Raw genomic sequence first — 18,701 nt, 5'->3', positions numbered from 1 at the left:
TTATGGACTCAAAAGGTAATATAACATTTTACTGTAATAAAATAAACTTCTTATTATAACAGAAGGATAATTCAGAATAATTCAGATCACTTTCATAATCATCACATTTTGTCTTTTCTTTTCATTTGTGTAGAACTCAAAAAGTATTGCCGTTTTAGCACACGATTTTTCAAAAATTGCATTGAGTTTTGAGTGTATTAAATTAAAAGAAATACGGGAAAAATTTTTGTCAAATTTGTAGAAAAATAATTTTCCCGGTGAAAACATTGGAGTAGGTTTTTCCACTTTAAATAGAAATTCGAAGGCGCGATAAGAATTTTTGAATAATTCAACGAAATTTTTGTGAAAACAATTAACTTTAATAATAATAATGTTCAAAATTAATTTGAAAAATTAGATAAATTTAACACAAATTGAAAAATTTCGAAGTATTGCAAATATTTGTCGAAATTTTTTATTTTATGTCGATGTAATGAATATTACAAAAACAAAAATCAAGAATATAAAGATATCAAAAAATAGAAGTGAAATTCGTTTTATTAATCGTCTAATTCTGTGTATTCATTTTCGATTTTTTGTTATCTCTTATTCAATTTATTAGAAAATTTGCTACAAAACTATAATAAACTATGAAAATAACTATAAATAACAACATTGTTTTGAACGTAGTTCAAAATCAGTAAAAAGGTCCAATACGTCGCCAATTTTTAGTTTTAGTTAGATCTGAAACATGATTTGCAAAGCTTATTATATGCTATGATTTTGAATTCAGTCCTAACAGATTTTCCGTATTCAAAATAAAGATAAACTTCAAATCAATTACTGATTCCTTTATTTCTCATATTTTAAATTATTTATCCTTTTTAAGAACATAATAATTTTCTCAATAGTTTTTTGTACTTAATCTAATAGAAATTTGCTTTAAAAAATTGTTAGAAAATCTGACAATTTTCTAACAATTTCTGTTGTGTTTTCAAAGCTTTGCAACTCATATTTTTATAAATCTTTTCGAAAAGTGTAAGACTATTGTAAGAATTTGGGTGGGTCCCAAATATAAATAATTATTACCTTTTACTATAATTTATTTTTTTAAAAGATTTCTGTTTTTCTTGCTTTTGGAAATTTTAGACTCTCGTTTGTTAGTGCCGCGTTATTGAATATATTTTGAAAACCTCTAAATGGAGCCTTTCTCATGAATATCTACATTAGTTAAAATCTGTTCAGATTCCGGAACAACATGTCTTTAAATTTCGAAAAATAAAAAATTTTAACCTTTCAACATTGCGACTTTCTCTAATTTTAGCACAGCTAGCAACTTTACCAATGGTGCTTTAATATGGTGTGTGAGTCATCATTATAGCTGCTCTGTTTTAGGATATATTGAGATAAATATAGTACTGCAAATGTTAAAACGTACAACAACCGTTCAAAATAGTGTCTCCCTTCTCTTATGCAAATGTTGAACTTAACAATCAAGTTTCCGTTTCATTTGCAAAAATTTATGACCTAGAGAAATAATAACGATTTCAAATAATAAAACCTGAAAAATTCTAAAGTTTTATGTAATTTTAGCCAGAGTGGCTTTAAAATTTCACATTTATTTTCCGTAGGATTTGAAATAATCTGAAATTTTATAAAAAGTGTTTGTTATTCCCAGAAAATGTGTAAAATAAATTAAAATTAACTAAAACTTTGCTGTGGTAAAAAATGAAAAAATATCAAAATAAATGAAGAAAACGCAAATATGTAAATGTTCATATTGCTTTGAATTTCAATTCTATTTTAATTCACTTATACAATATGCTTTTATTTTCATATCATGTTGAATTTTACAGTAGATTGTCCACAATTGAAAAGGGCAAGATTGTCCACAATTTTGTTAATCCAACATACATTTATATTGTATCGTACAAAAACAATACCCCGTAAGCTTTTTGTTTTGTAACAACTTTCTTCCACATTATATTTCAAGAATTTTAGTAGCGCTCAAAAGTTTTTGTACCTTATAATTCTAAATCAATATTAAGCCGAAACGGAATTCCCCATCATTCCGGTTCAAATTCATATTATTATAACTTAAAATAAAAACTTGACTTAAAAGATTTCTTATAGCCTAATTTGTTTTTCAACTTCGAATTTGTTCGACATTCTGATTCCTATTGTATTTTTCTTAAGTAATTGTAATTTATACTTAATACTCTTATTTTCCTTCTTTTCATAATAACGTTTTTTGTGCTTACAAGATAAGCGTGTGAATATTCATTTGTACACCCTGGACTTAGTAATTATCATAATTTATATTAATATAGCCAACATATACAAAAATTTTATATCTGCACAATTTTTAACAATTTTTTAAGTAAAATAATTTCAAAAACGTAGCACTATTTGCTTTGAAGTTATTTCATTGATCTATTAGAAAACTATTTAGGAACAACATAAAAAAAATTTCTATATGGGTATATGCATATAAATTCGAAATAAAGTATTTTTGTTATATACTACATGCTTAAATGTTCTGAATACTGTAAACTTTTAACCAGAAGCAAAAAGAAATTTGTTTTTTGATTATCTATGCATATGAAACGAAGAAGCAACAAAAAATTTTAAAGTGAATGGAAAATGAAAACGAAAAAAATCTTAATGAACGAGTAACGAACTATAAAAAATCTTCTCTTCCAATTCTTTTGAGACATACATATCAAATCAGGGATAGTGTTTGTATAGATACTTATACATCATGTGAATTAACATGAATGAGCACACATGCATAGAAAAAGGTGCTTTTATATTATGAACGTACATCCTTCATACACACAAACATACGTCGTACCAGTCCTTATGTAATATCGTACAAATAGAATATTTAAGTTCTGAAAATAAGAAGAGGAAAAATTGATTTAATAAATTTGATAAAATGCTTTTTCTATTAATGGAAAGATAAGAAACGTACAATATACAGTCCCTTTTTTACGGATAAATAATTTGAAAATAAAAAAATTAAATAATTTTGTATATTGAATTTGTTTTAACGAATTTCGTAAAATCAATAAAATTGAAAACAAATCAGGTTTCTATTAAATTCAGTCGGATGTTAATAATCGAATATTAACAACTCATATTCCTAATTACAAATTATTGTTATCTAGACAATTTTTTGTAATATTCACTCAGTTTTCTGTAATTGAATCTAAATCTAAACTTGAATAATAAATTATGTTCATAACGCATTACTTATATTATATACATAACAATTTAACAGCTTTATTGAGTGAATTTATCGAAGTACTTTTTGTAGGTTAAAAATTTTTTTCTACGGAAATAAGTTTCTAGTAAAGATCTATGTACATATAAAATTTTAGCTTTCTATTTTCAAAGGTGTAGAAGTTTTGTAAACAGACGCACGGACGGACGGGCAGAGACAAACTATTGAGCACTTTTTTTCAAAAATTCTTTGGAAACAATTTAACAATTTAAAAACAATTTTTTTCATATTTTTGTTGGTTTTGGCATAGAAATATCCGAGAAAATTCTATTTTGTTTTATTTCATTCCATGGTAAAAAATATTTCGAAACGCTATCCATTTATATAAATCCCACTATAAATGTAGTAATTTACTTTTCAATTTATATTCACCTCAGTTAATTTATTGTTCTCTTAAGCATTTTATTTAATAATTATTTTTTCCTCCTGCTGCACCCATTATATTTGTCTCCTTCTCAGAATATTTTATTTCAGTTACGAAATGCAAAGAAATAAATTATAAAAAATAATAACGACTGGAGTATTCACTTAAATTTTTGTGGGAAAAAAAGCGTAAGAGAAACGGAATGTTCTACATTATTGCATAATTTTCTCGGCCTTTTCAAGAGTGCAACTTCATTTATAATATTTTGTAAAAAATATACTCTTCGATTTGGTATTACATTGAATATAACATAAAAGTCATTAAGATGAATATTGCCTTAACAGGGGGAAGAAACTGTACTAAAAGTGAGTAAAGTATTTCGCAGGAAAATTTATTCACTAATTTTTTAAAATATAATTGTTATTTGTACGTTAAAACATTCGGTAAATTTTCTGTGAATACCATGAGTTATATATTAAAATAGATAGTTTGAACAGCTTTTAACAATTGCGGCGTTATCAACAAAACATATAGCACGACTTTAAAAATATAGTAATACTGTGAGTTATGTGTTAATATCATATTATTTTGAAGTCAGAGTTACTAATATATAACATTGTTACCAAACAATACCTACTACACAATACCGCAAGAATTGAAACAAAGTTAAGCAGGAATGTATTCTAAATATATTTAAGAAAGTTAAACGCGACCATATACACAACTGAAATAGGTAACTAAAAGTTTCCTTATGAATAAAAAACGAATACTCATCTTTTTTTGATCAGCCAACCACAAAACCTCTAATTGTTTGCAAATAGTCGAAAACTTTTCTTCTTCTAAATACTTGAAAAATTTGTATTTTGCTTGAAATTTCTTGTTTTGCGATTTCTTCTTTTTTTATCCCCTCATAAGAATTTTAACAATTACACCAACAATACTATAACTTAAAAACACAATTAGCAATTTTAGTATAACAATATGCAGCACATAAGTTGAATGGAAAAGTTTCAAATTAAAATTGTGGACTATAATTTCGAAATGAATAACATAATAAGCATCCATTTGAAAACGAAAAAGAAACCTAGTAATACAACAATGTTGATATAACAAGGTGGGTAGTTACCCAGCCATATTTAAAGAATCTGCTTTTTTTCTTCCTAATTAACAATAATATTTTGAATAAAAATGGCATGTTGCTAGTGAAAATTCTGTGAAGTATTTTAATATAAACTTTTTATTATTCAAGCGAATAAATTCTGCACATATACAATATATGTGCACAAAGTGTAAACGTAATTAAGAGCCTACAAATGCAAATCGCATAGTTGTCGATTTTTTTATATTATATTAAAACAAGACTTGTTCTCTACACTTAGCGTACACTAGTTTACTTGTCCAAAAGCTGCTCTTCGAATATTTATGAAATACAAAAGTATTCTAGAAAAATATTAACGTAATTAATTTTCAGTTAAATGTTTTTCTTCCATAATAATAATTAAGCACCTAATCTAATTGGTAAAACGTTATTAAGAGAATAAAAAAAAAGAGAATAAAATGCAACTTTTTAGTAGATGAATTTTGCAGAACTCAAGAGAAATGCCAACATAAAATTACTATTAAATTTTTACAATTATTATAAATATTTAATTAAAACAAGCTTTAGGTGCTTTTAAAGACGCAACTGTACATAAACTTTGAATTTATATGTGTAATTTAAAATTATTGAAAATTCCGATAACATACAAATAAGGATTTCAGAAAATTTTGCGATCGGTAATTGACCGTAAATTTTTAAAAATTATATAAAATTTTATTTCTAAGGTTTTTATCTTTTTTAGCACTTTTCCAAAAAATTTTTTGAAAAAAGTGCTTATTAGTTTCACTCTGTCCGTCCGTCCGTCCGTCCGTCCGTCCGTCCGTCCGTGGACACTTTTTTTGTTTACAAAACTTCTACACCCTTGAAGATAGAAAGCTGAAATTTTATATGTACATAGATCTTTACTAGAAACTCACTTCCGTAGAACAAAATTCTTACCTATCTCCCCCCCTCTAGAAGTTATACCCCCCAAAACCTTAAAAATGGCCTTTTTTAACTATTTGTTGCAATGAAACCATAAGCATTTTGGAAATTTTGCAAACGCAGAAAGGCAGCGGCTTGCTTTCCCTAGCGCGGTATACTACAGTTGAACTTTAGAAAAACAAAATGGCCGTTCAAATTTACCGTTATCTAAAGTCCTTTTTTTCCAAATTTTTGATGTCGTTTTTCTTCTAGACCCCAGCTTGTAGAACCTTGAAACTTAACAAATAGTTCATTTCGTTAGAAGAAAATTTTTTTCCATCTCCACCCCCTCTCAAGTTATCGCCCCTTGAAATTTGTAAAATTAGAATTTTTGACACCTTATATTTCCGAAATCGCACGTTTTTTCAAATTTCTATAAACGCAAAAAGCTAACGGTAAATTCCATGACATTAAAAAATATAATTATTTTCCTTAACTCACACAATTAACCCTTAAAATCGAGCATTATGTTAACCCCTTTTTATATTAATTTTTGCTTTATTTCAAAGACTGCATATATGCATCATCCTAAATATATGCAATCCTTGGAATAGTTTTGTATATGAATGAAAATAATTTTAATAGTGTGATATGTATACATAGACTGTATTTAAAAGCAGAATTTTCACTTGTTGAAGGGAAAAGTGCTACCATACAAACAATTGGTTTGACCCAACTTTATTTGAAGTATAGACTAATTAATGTGCTAATCATAGATTATAACGTCACAAAGTCAAAAAAAAATTGCTATTCTAATTTTTTCCTTATTTTTTTTTTTTAAATGATATGTATCAAAAGAGTACCCAAAAGTAAACACCTACATAGTATTTATTTTCAAGAACTCTTGCTCTTTTACAATGATGTTTTCCAACTCTTGTAATAACTTCATTTATTTTTAGAGTTTAGATTAGCTAGCATATTGTTCTCACTAATTAATTTAAACACCAAAAGGTTATGAATATGTACACAGCATGTTGAATTAAAAAAAACCACGCTCTAAAACTATTTCTAAATTTCACTCATGGTTCGGTGGGATTTAGAAAAGAAGATTTTGAAGTTTTAAAAGTGCATCCAAAAATTGTTGGAGGAAAAAATTAAAGTTAAACTAGCAGTACAAATATCTTGCGCTATTTAAAATCAATCAAATATGAAAATCGAAAGGTTTCTTTGGATGGATAGTCAATTTGATTAAAATAGTTGTGAATTACATAAAGATTATACTCCAATATTATATAAAATTTTTAACAATGCACAAACTTTTGTCCGATGCACTTTAATATTAGGATAAAACATGCAGATATTATGATATTAAAATACTTATACTTAATTTAAATTTAAAAAATAATTAATTTATTCAAGAAACGAATAAAAATAAAGTTACCCGTGTCAACTCTGTGATATCCGTACGAATTTGTTATCCTATGTGGGAATAAATATGCCATAGCTCTTTATGGGACAGACTATGACTTTAAGTTGTCGTATTACCATATTAATTTATGCAGAATTTCAGTACTTTCAATATTTTCTAAAACATGGCCAAACTACTATTGAAGTTGTATGGCTGCTACCAGAAAGAACGAAGCGATTTCAACGACTTTTATCAAACACACTGGCCCTACTAATATATTTATTAGTACGAAATTTCAATATTACGGCTTTTATAGTTTCTTAGATATAGTCAAATAAATTTTGAAGTTGTATGGTAACTACCCGAACCAGTACCCCGACCATATCCAATTTAAATAGGGTTCTGGCATTTTTATAAAAAATCAAACCAGAAAATTTGGTGAACTTAGCTCAATTAGTTTTTGAATTACATAGTTGGGACGGGCGAACGAACAAACAGACTGTTAAATAATTTAATTTCCTAAAACTTTATATAAAAACATTGGTTAAATTTTTGTTATTATTATAAATAATGAAATATTCACTTGCACATGCTTTTTTTATATTTTATTTTAAAATCCTTATCAATCTCTTTAAATTTTAACATTCTCCCCAACTCGTTCTTAGAATGAATCATACAAGTTACAATATATGCTTTTAAATAATACACCGCATTTTTTTTCAGTTTTATCGCAATGTAAAAGGACTAATAACAAAATTCGGATATCCTGTAATACGCCATTTAATTAAGAATTATGAAAAAAATGGTAGGCATCTGTAGCGTACTTATCTCTCTCAAAATAATTGTTATACATAAAAAATTTAGAAAAAGAAATATAATTTTTTGGTTTTTTTTTATTGCTACTGTTATTTTTATTGCTAACAGGGAGAAACATTGGGCTGGTGCACGATATTGTGTTTACCAGGTAGGTGACGAGCCTACAGTAGTTTTATATTAAATATTTAAGGTTCTTGATATTTACTATTTTATTATTTTGTTGGTATTTTTAATATTGGATATTATTGAAATATGGCAATTATTTAATATTAATTTTTTTTATATGTAATGTGTATAAAGCTGTAAAATATTGAATATAATATTTTCCAGGTTAAAGGACCAGTGCAATAAACATTGCACAATTGTTCAGGTTTCTTTGATTATTTTAACTACATGGATTTTTGTATGATTTTTAAAAACCTGCTTTAGGGTTCTGCTAGTAGAGAGCGCAATTATATGTTAGTATAGATAGACTTTTTTTAGTGTCTATTCTATTTTAAGAAAAGCTATATCAAAATAATTCTATTCTCTCGAGAACGAACGAGGTTATTCCTTTCAATGGAAACCGTATACAAAAAAAGATACACTACGTACAGGTAAATCAATGATATTGAAATTTAGCATCCCATACTATTTATGCGTGTTGAATTAAAACGCAAATAGTAAAACTACCAATTAAAAACTTACTAATTGCCTTACTAAAACTAATTTTTATTGTTTTAAAATTAAATTTTAAAATTTATTTTTTGAAAAGCTATTGCAAATTCATATTCTCTGTTCGTTTAATATAACAAATGGTATTCAGCGTTTGTAAATTACTCTCAAAACTTAAAGCATACATTATAAAATAATTTTGAAACAAATTTAGGATTAAAATGCAATTATACTTTTGTGTGGAATACGCCTTTTACACAGCAATTTTACAATATAAGATAGACGACAAAATTTGTTCCTTTTATTATTTATTCTTTCGAAACAATTAATTATGGTATATAAATAATGTACACAAAATAAACTTTACAGGGATTGGAAAACTCCGTACGGTCCAGTGAAAAACATGTGCCGAAATTATTGTTTGCTTTTTTTAAATCCATATCAAGATAATTATACGATGTAGATATCTGTAATTTATAAAATTCTTTTGTAATTCTATACAAACATATTATATGCAAACTCACCGAATGAGTCATTAACAAAATCCGCAACCACTATCATGTTCCTGATATCCTGCGGCTTAATTATGAGGTTCATAAAATAAATTAAATCCTCTATAGAGGAAGTTCCTACATGATTTTTTTTTTACTGTTACAATTTTGCTAGTTTCTTTTTCCTTGTGGGAAGATCGTGTAGTTTATTTCCCATTTTCTTTATTATTTATGCATTTTGCAAAAGTAATACCACATTGCATATTAAAATAATTCAAGTGCAATCCATTTGAAATAAAAATATTTTACTTATGTATATATGTTCGTAGAATTTGTAACAGTTATGTTACAAAAAATTTATTACATAACGTATTATTATCCATTTATTATATAATAATTTATTATAGGTACATGCAAACAAAAATATTCATTTCATATTCCTAGCTACAATTTTGTAATGCAGATACAAGAATACAATTATAAAAGATATAAATCAGAAAACTCAAAATATAAGTCCTTTGTAATAAAATCATATGACACATGAGTGGATTTTTGTGTATTTAAAATAACACACAATGAGTATCTACGTAAATATTTTAAAATGTGAATAAAAGAAATAAAAGAAATTCTTTATGTTTCTTTAAATAACTTAGAAAGCACCATATTTGTATATTGAAAAAATGTAAATTTATTTTAAAATAATTTAACATGAGAATTAGTGCAGCGACTATTTAAATAATGTATTAATAACTTTAATTCCCTTTAGGAGGTCGTGGTTATTTATTTTGTTTACTTATCAGACAAACTATTTACTTTTTTTAGTATAAAGAAAATGCGGATCGCAACTCCATTTTCAGCTTAGCATCAAATCTTTTTCAGCCTTTTTTGGCAATCGTGATAAGGTAATTTAGTATTAATATTTTAAGTTTTAGAATTTGTTTTTTGTGTTGCAAGCATACCCGAAACCTTTTTCGGAATATTTAAATTTAAGCGAATAAATATCATAAAAATTATAAAGTTTTATATTTTTAATGGACTGGATGCCAAATCTCAAAGGTTTCCGATTTCCATGGATTTTAACGAACTTTCACGAAATTTTTACTTATCCAAGTTCTTTTTGATTATAACTTTCGTTCTAAAATAAACATGTTGCTTACTTCTGTATTTTATGCATTTTCGGAATACCAAGCATTCGAACTTTAGGGAAAATTAAATTTTTCCCATATTTTACTTTTTCATTTTTTTCTAACTAGAATAATTTCGTAAGAAATTTATTAAATCCTTGAGTTTTTTATAGATTTTTTCCCAGCTTCTTAAATTATAATTTAAGTCCTCAAATATTAAAAAATTTTTTATGGTATGGAAGTTCTTTATCCCGCTTCTGATTTGTAAGAGGAGAATAAAATAAAAAACATCTGATGTAGCCAGCACATAACCGACCTCAATGTAACTTCTCCATTTAAGTGAAAGAGTTACAAAATATTATAAAAATGTCTGTCAAATACTTCTTTCCAATTTTTAGGGCTCTTAGTAGAGTTTCGATTTGTGCTATCCGAATTGCCCAAAATGCTCACCAGTAAGTTTCGGTAATAACCAGAACTCAAATATCAAATTTCAAGAGATTCCATCAATTTGTTCCGTAGATATGACAAAAAATGTAAAATCGGCCTTCAGATGACTTTCCGAGCGCTGATCTTTCCAAAAACTTTATAGACTCATTGTTTTAAAACCTAGAATTTAAATATTAAATTTCATTGAAATCGGTTGATTATTTTTCTTTATATACGCAAAAATGTATATTTTGCTGACCAGTTGCTGACACCTTGAGATTTCGCGGACATAAGCATGAAGCTTATATATGAAATTTCAAGTAAATCTGTTGAATATTTTCTTCTAACTGATCAAAAATGTAAAACAGGCCCGCTAAAAAGTGTAGTTCCCGAGGCCTGAATCCCAAAATATATCCCAAAAGCTGATCAATCCGTGCCACAGTCGAAATAAACTTACATATAAAATTTCATCAAAGTCGGTTTAGACATATTTTTAGGCAAAAAAAAATTTAAATTTTAAAAATTTTTTTATGTATAAATGTTTGGGAAGAATTATTTTAGCTTGTTTATCACTTGAAGTAGTCGTCTCCGGTATGGGCATGTACATATATATATTCTTGGTCAGCGTAAAATTCTGCGTTGATTCAAACATGTCCGTCCGTCCGTCCGATCGCACAATAAGTCAAAAACGAATAATGAAATCAACACAAAACTTTTACAAGTTGTTGGTTTTGTGCAGACGACGGATGCTATTGTATTTGGATCAATTCAGACAAAAGGTTTGGACAGTTGCTATATACAACTCAAACGCGTTTTTTTAAATATTCCAAAACTAACAAAGATATTAATATACATTAATATTAATAAACTGTAAAGGTGTCTCGAATTATGTTATTATGTTATGCTATTTATTGCAATAAAACTATAAGCATTTATTATTTATAAGCATAAAATGACCGTTAGAATTTACTCTTATCTAAAATCCGATTTTTCCAAATTTTTGATGTCGTTTTCTTCTAGACTCTAGGTTGTAAAAGTTTGAAATTTTAACAGCTTTTAGACAATAATAAATAGTTTATTTCGTTAGAAGAAATATTTTTTTCCACCTCCACCACCTCTCAAGTTATCACCAGTCGAAATTTGTAAAATTGAAATTTTTGGCATCTTATATGTTCGAAATTTCAATAAATGCATGCTAAAGGTAAACTCCATGGTAATAAAATTATAATTATTTTTCTTAACTAACGCAATAACCTTTAAAATCGAGCATTATGTTAAAGCCTCTTTAAATTTTTTTTTACTTTATTTCAAAGAATACATAAATCGTTCACCTTAAATGTATGCAATTCTTGAAATAGTTTTGTGTATGAATGAAAATAATTTCAACAGTGTAGTAGGAATACATAGATTGTTTTTAAAACCAGTATTTTCACATGTTGAAGGGAAAAATGCTACGATACAAGTGATTGGTTTGACCCAACTTTGTTTTAATTTACTTCTATATTCCGAGGACATATATTTCCGTTTTTGTACTAATCGTTTTGCAAATATTCTACATGGATTAGTTAGGTACTTCATTTTTTTTCTATTTTTGTTTGCAAGCCTCATGGTTTCTTGAATTTTATTAATTTCATTGCATCTATAAACTTAAATACTGAATATTTTATGTAAAGTTTTTTAATTTTGTTTGCTTTACAATCGACTGTGTTACAATTTTACTCATATTATCTATGTTCTATATTTTTACGTTGTAAAAATAAAGAATTACGGTGTAGCTCAACTTATTTCTTTTTTGAGTATGCTTCGCGATATGTCTCCGCTGTTCAGACAATTTATAAACTAAATTTTTCGTCGTTCTGGATGCTCATTCGTATTCCTTGATTGCTATATTGCTTTAAGAGTTTCACTTTTCCTTCGACTTCAATACTAAACTGCATGACTCGGTCGTTCGACATTTTTCAGTTTTAAATTGCATTAAATCAACATTGTTCAGTTTCTTCGCTTAAATTAATTTAGTTTGCCACATTATCTTTTGCAATTACAGTGCCAATTAAAGATACTTGTAATTTAATACAACCGCATTAAACGTTTCATGAACCTTTTGCTAAAATCCTAATATAATTTAATATTTTCTAAATTAGCAAAAAACTAATCTGCGGGCCGATATTATATTTTTCACCATATCAACGGAACGAATTGATAGAATTTCTTAAAACTTGATATTTGAGTTCTGGTTGTTACCCAAAATAACTGGCGAGCATATCAAGTAATTCGGGATGCACAAAGCGAAACTCTACTAAGAGCCAAATTTACATTTTTCTAGGTATGTTAACTTAAGGCTTACTAATTTTCAAAAAATTGGAAAAAAGTATTTAACAGACATTTTTATAATATTCTTTAACATTTTTACTTAACTAGACAATAAACATTGCGGTCGGTTATGTGCTGACTACATCAGATTTTTTTAATTACAAATTCGAAAATTTTAGAAAAGACATTCATTAGAAATTGGGCGATAGTTAGCCTAATAATAAATAAAGGCTTTACTACTGCGGTAAATTTCGCAAAATGTGACCTTTGAAACATTAATAAATTTGTCTAACAGAGATGATAGAGACTCCAAAAATTTGGATATTTGCATGCATATACTGATCAGCATCTCTCTAAAAATAGTTTATTTATGCTTGCCTATTTTGTACTTGAAGTGGGTTCCTACGGAATCGATAAGAAAAATTGGGTGCTATAAATATGTTTGCACTGCGATCGATAAAATAAAGTTCTAAGTTAGTTATTTCAAATTCCATGAAATATAAATTTAGGTAGGAAAACATGCAAGAAAAAAGGCATTGCAAGTTAATATGTTCTAAGGCTAGTGAAATATTTACAAATACATACATATGTGCATATAATCTGTGGATTATTATCTTAATAACAGTTTTTGAGATTTATCAGACAATGCGTTGATCAAAATTGCTATATATGATATAGCAATTTTGAATGAATCAAATATAAATTTGTACATTTTAAATTTGCTTTGATTCGAAAAAATAAAATCTGAATTTGAGATTAAAAGAAAATAACTCTGATATAATATAATAATAATTTATCTAATAAAAATTAAAATCACAAAATTAACCAAATTAGTATTAAAAAATTTTAAACGAAATCAAAAATAAAAAATTTAAATAAATATAAAAATTTAAATAAACAATAAATTAAATAATATGAAAATAATCAATTATAAGATATTTAATGTAAGTGTATATAAATATATGTATACACAAAAATCATTTTAAACTTCGTTTGACGTTAAATGTTTAATTAACTCATTTTTAAATTTCGTTTTTGAAATTTTATTTCTTATGAAAATTGGTAAGTTGTTGAACAGTTGAAGTCCTTTATAAAATAAATTATTTTGTGTATTTTGTCGACGAAACAATGGCAATCTAAACATATTCGATGACCTCAGATTGTAACTCGTTGATTCACTAACATAATTAAGACAATGACACAAATAATGCGGCAATAAATTATATTTCATCTTAAACACAAACACCAATACATTGAAGTTTAGACGCTGACTAACTGACATTCACTTAATTTCATTTAGCATACTTTGAATCTTTGTCCTTCTTTCTATTCTTGAAATAATACGCATTGCTTTATTTTGTAAAATTTGTGACGTTCTTTTAAGCACTTTTGCAAAAAAATTTTGAAAAAAAGTGCTTATTAGTTTCACTCTGTCCGTCCGTCCGTCCGTCTGTCCGTGTGTCTGTTTACAAAACTTCTACACCCTTGAAGATAGAAATCTGAAATTTTACATGTATCATACATCTTTACTAGAAACTTATTTTCGTAGAACAAAATTTTTACCTATCTCTCCCCCTCTAGAAGTTACACTACCCCCAAACCCTAAAAATGGCCTTTTTTAAATATTTGTTGCAATGAAACCATGGGCCTTTTTGAAATTTTTCAAGCGCAGAAAAATTAGGCTTGCTTCCCCTAGCGCGGTATACAATAGTTAAACTTTAGAAAAACAAAATGGCCGTTCAAATTTACCGTTATCTAAAGTCCTTTTTTTCCAAATTTTTGATTTCGTTTTTCTTCTAAACCCCAGCCTGTAGAAGCTTGAAATTTAAGTTTTAGGAAATAAAAAAAGAACAATTATATAGAGGCTTTAAGACAATAACAAATACTTTACTTCGTTAGAAGAAAACTTTTTTCCATCTCCACCTCACCTCATGTTATCTTCTCTTGAAATTTGAAAAATTTGAATTTTTCACACCTTATATTTTCGAAACCGCAAGCTTTTTCAAATTTCTATAAACGCAAAAAGCTAACGATAAATTCGATGACATTAAAAAATATGATTATTTTTCTTAACTCACACAATTAAACTTTAAAATCGATCATTATTTTAACCCCACTTTATATTAATTTTGGTTTTATTTCAAAGATTGCATATATGCATAATCCTAAATATATGCAATCCTAGAAATAATTTTGCATATAAATGAAAATAATTTTATTAGTGTGTTAAGTATACAAAGACTGTATTTAAAAGCAGTATTAATTAATTTAATATATAAAAAAGCAGTATACAATACAAACCATTGGTTTGACCCAACTTTACTTACATACTTTCACCACAAAGAAACAATATAGAAGAATAGTGATCCAAATGAGGCAAAATTGTTGAAATATATATATGGTTTTCCCACATTTTTCAGTTATCTGGTTCCTCAATCTTCCCAAATAACCAACCTTTTTTGCAATTTTCAACGCTATGTAATCAGCATGCTTGTCCAAATTCAATTTGTCGTCAATTATTACTCCTAAATACTTAATCGAGCTTACTCTTTCTATTTGACAACCAACATGAATATTAACTATATCACCAGTTCTATCATTTATTACCATACATTTGGTATTCTCAAAATTTAATTTAAGTTTAAAACATTTAAGTCCGCCATTTAAATACATTATTCAGATCGTCATTTATTTTAACACCACATACATCCAAACTGCGGTCAACAACATAAATAAGCGCATCATCTGCGAACAGGACTTTATGCACAATTACGTCATTAATACGAGTATTTACGTCATTAATATTTTATAAAAAACTTAATACTCGTAATATTGCACCTTGTGGAACCCCATTGTCAATTAATTTTGATTCTGAGAATCTATCGTCAATTATGGTTTTTTGCTTTCTACACAAAAAGTAACTTTCAAACCAAATAAGCTCATTATCTTGAATTCCATATTTTTCGAACTGCGTCAGCAGAATTTGTCGATCAACCGTCTCAAATGCTCTCTTAAAATCTAAAAATATTGCACAAATTACTAAATTATTCTCTTTGGCTCTCTTCCAGTCATATAGGACTAAATTTAAAGCTGTTCCACATGAATGTTTTCCTCTAAGGCCACTTTGTTCATCACATAAAATATTATTCTCTTCTAGATATATCTCAAGTTGTGAACTTGTAACTTTCTCTAATATTTTTTCATATAATGGCATCATATCAATTGGCATTTAAGTCAGTTGGTTCCTTTGGACGTTGCTTTTTTAGAATTGGCCTCGTAACATATGATCTTTTGGAAAAGATTTCGTCACATATTTTTTAATATTCGTCCACATATCTTTAGAATTACCACCGCAGTTTTCTAATTTATGTTCAATAAATTGTTTTTTTGTTGTTTTAATTTTAAAGTTATACTCATTCCTAAAGTTATACTCATTCCTAATATTTTTATAAATTTTCCATAATGTTTCATCATTAGATATTGCCGCACGATTGTAAGCTTCAATTTTATTTTCGTTAAGTTCTTTTAATTCGTTATTGAACCATTCCTGTTTATTTGGTTCAACCAAAAATTTTTTTATACCCGTACGAACGTATGTTCGAAGGGTATACTAAATTTGCCTTACCGTTTGTAACGCTAAGAAATAACGGTCTTAGATATAGACTCAAGTGTATGTTTTTGATCAGCGTCAAATTCTGAGTTGATTTAGCTTTGTCTGTCCGTCCGTCCGTCCGTCCGTCCGTCCCAACGATAACTCAAAAACTAATTGAGCTAAGTTCACCAAATTTTCATAAATGATTTATTGTAGTAAGTGCCAGAACCCTATTTAAATTGGACATGATCGGGGTACCGGTTCGAGTAGCTGCCATACAACTTCAAAATTTATTTGACTATATCTCAGAAACTATAAAAGTTGTGGTATTGAAATTTCACACAAACGAATATATTAGTAGGGCCAATGTGTATGATAAAAGTCGTTGAAATTACTTGGCTCCTTCTGGTACCTGCCATACAACTTCAAAAGTTATTTGGCTATATCTCAAAAACTATATAAGCTATGGTATTGAAATTTCACACAAATGAATATATTAATAGGGCCAATGTGTTTCATAAAAGTCGTTGAAATTACTTGGCTCCTTCTGGTACCTGCCATACAACTTCAAAAGTTATTTGGCTATATCTCAGAAACTATAAAAGCTATGGTATTGAAATTTCACACAAGCGAATATATTACTAGGGCCAATGTGTTTGATAAAATTTGTTAAAATTTCTTACATACAACTTAAATAGTAGTTTGGCACACACAGTATTTTGAAAAACATATAGTACTGAAATTTTTCATAAATTAATATGGTAATACGGCAACTTAAAGTCATAGTCTGCCCCATAGTTAGTTATGGCACATTAGTTATTCGCACATAGGATAACAAATTCGTACGGGTATCACAGAGTTGACAAGGTCAACTCTATTTTTTTTCTCGTTTTAAATAAATTTCCACACAAACTAACATCATCAATACAACAAATATTCTGAAAAAAAATTTTCAGTTGTCAAGAAACTATCCAATGCTTCTTTACATATTTTAATTGACTTGATTTCTTTTTTCTTGAAATTATATCTTTCATTACCACCAATTTTTATTCCAATAGCTAGAAGATCTGCTAACGAACAATCGGCTCTACCTTCAACGCAAATTTGATTACTTCCAGGTAAAGAGTAAATAACATAATCAATAAGTGTAGACGAAGAACTCAATGATTCTTTTGATATGCTGTTTACTCATATCATCGCTTAACCAATCAATATTAAAGTCGCCACAAATTACATTTTTATTACTGATTAAGACATTCTCCTCCAGCCAATTATCAAATATTTCAGTAAACTCAACAACATTGAAACGAGTTGGGGTATTATATATAACACTGAAAAACCAAAATTCAGTATTTAATTTGATTTTTAGTTGGATAATCCACATTTTTTCATTATACACAAAACATTTATCAGACAAAACTTTAATCGAATTTTTAACGTATTCCATTACTCCACCAGTATGCCATGAACACGAATAATATGCATAGATATTATAGCCATCTAAATTTACTTCATTAATATTAATATTCTCTGTCAGATGCATTTCACTCAATAAAATTAAATCAAAGTAATTATTATTATTTATAATAATTCTAAAGCAGCTAAATGAAATGTGATGCCATCGATATTTAAGTATATGTATATAATTTAAGTTTTTCTTAGCTGATTCGAAGTTGAACGAAAATTTTTACCATTGAATACCTGCATTCTTCTTATAAAAGATGGGCAAAATTTATCGTTTAAACTTAATTAACATTTAAGCTTAACTGAAATTTACTATTAGCCCTGATACAAGAGATGCATTTTAATGTGTCTGCATTACAATCTTTTGACAGATGATCATTACTAGCACATTTGTAGTAAACAAAACTTTTTTCAGCACAATCTTTAATTTTATGATTAAAAGCTAAACATTTGTGACATCTTCTAAGCTTTCGTATATTTTGAAAACATCCCAACCAATCTTAATTTTCCCTAATTTTAATAAATTTTTGTAGTCTTCAATGATTAGCTGGATAATAGTACTAAATTTCTCATATTTAGTTTTATATAGCTTAACAAATTTTATATCATTTATATTCAATTAATAACAATATTATTTCGTGCTTTAATTTTATTAATTAGTTCGACTTCAGTGTGTTCATCTGTTATACCCGTAATCAAAATTTTGGGTTTACTTCCTTTTGGTATGACAACAACATATTCATTTTCCATTTTTTTTTCAATACGTATTATATACATATATATAA

The 18,701-nt window shown here is 27.3% G+C and overlaps 1 protein-coding gene across 1 annotated transcript in view; it reads right to left on the bottom strand.

Moving 5' to 3' along the window:
* Positions 1-16,089, bottom strand: part of LOC129615115 (uncharacterized) — a 66,129-nt gene extending 50,040 nt beyond the window's left edge. Inside the window, exon 1 of the mRNA XM_055530191.1 lies at positions 15,685-16,089. Coding sequence (XP_055386166.1) covers positions 15,685-16,089 — 405 coding nt within the window. The remainder of the gene's footprint in view (positions 1-15,684) is intronic.
* Positions 16,090-18,701: the final 2,612 nt, after the last annotated feature.

This window comes from Condylostylus longicornis, unplaced genomic scaffold (genome assembly GCF_029603195.1).
Source record: "Condylostylus longicornis isolate FDR11 unplaced genomic scaffold, ASM2960319v2 ptg000135l, whole genome shotgun sequence".
NCBI classification, from domain to species: domain Eukaryota; kingdom Metazoa; phylum Arthropoda; class Insecta; order Diptera; family Dolichopodidae; genus Condylostylus; species Condylostylus longicornis.
This window is presented reverse-complemented; position numbering and strand designations above follow the sequence as displayed.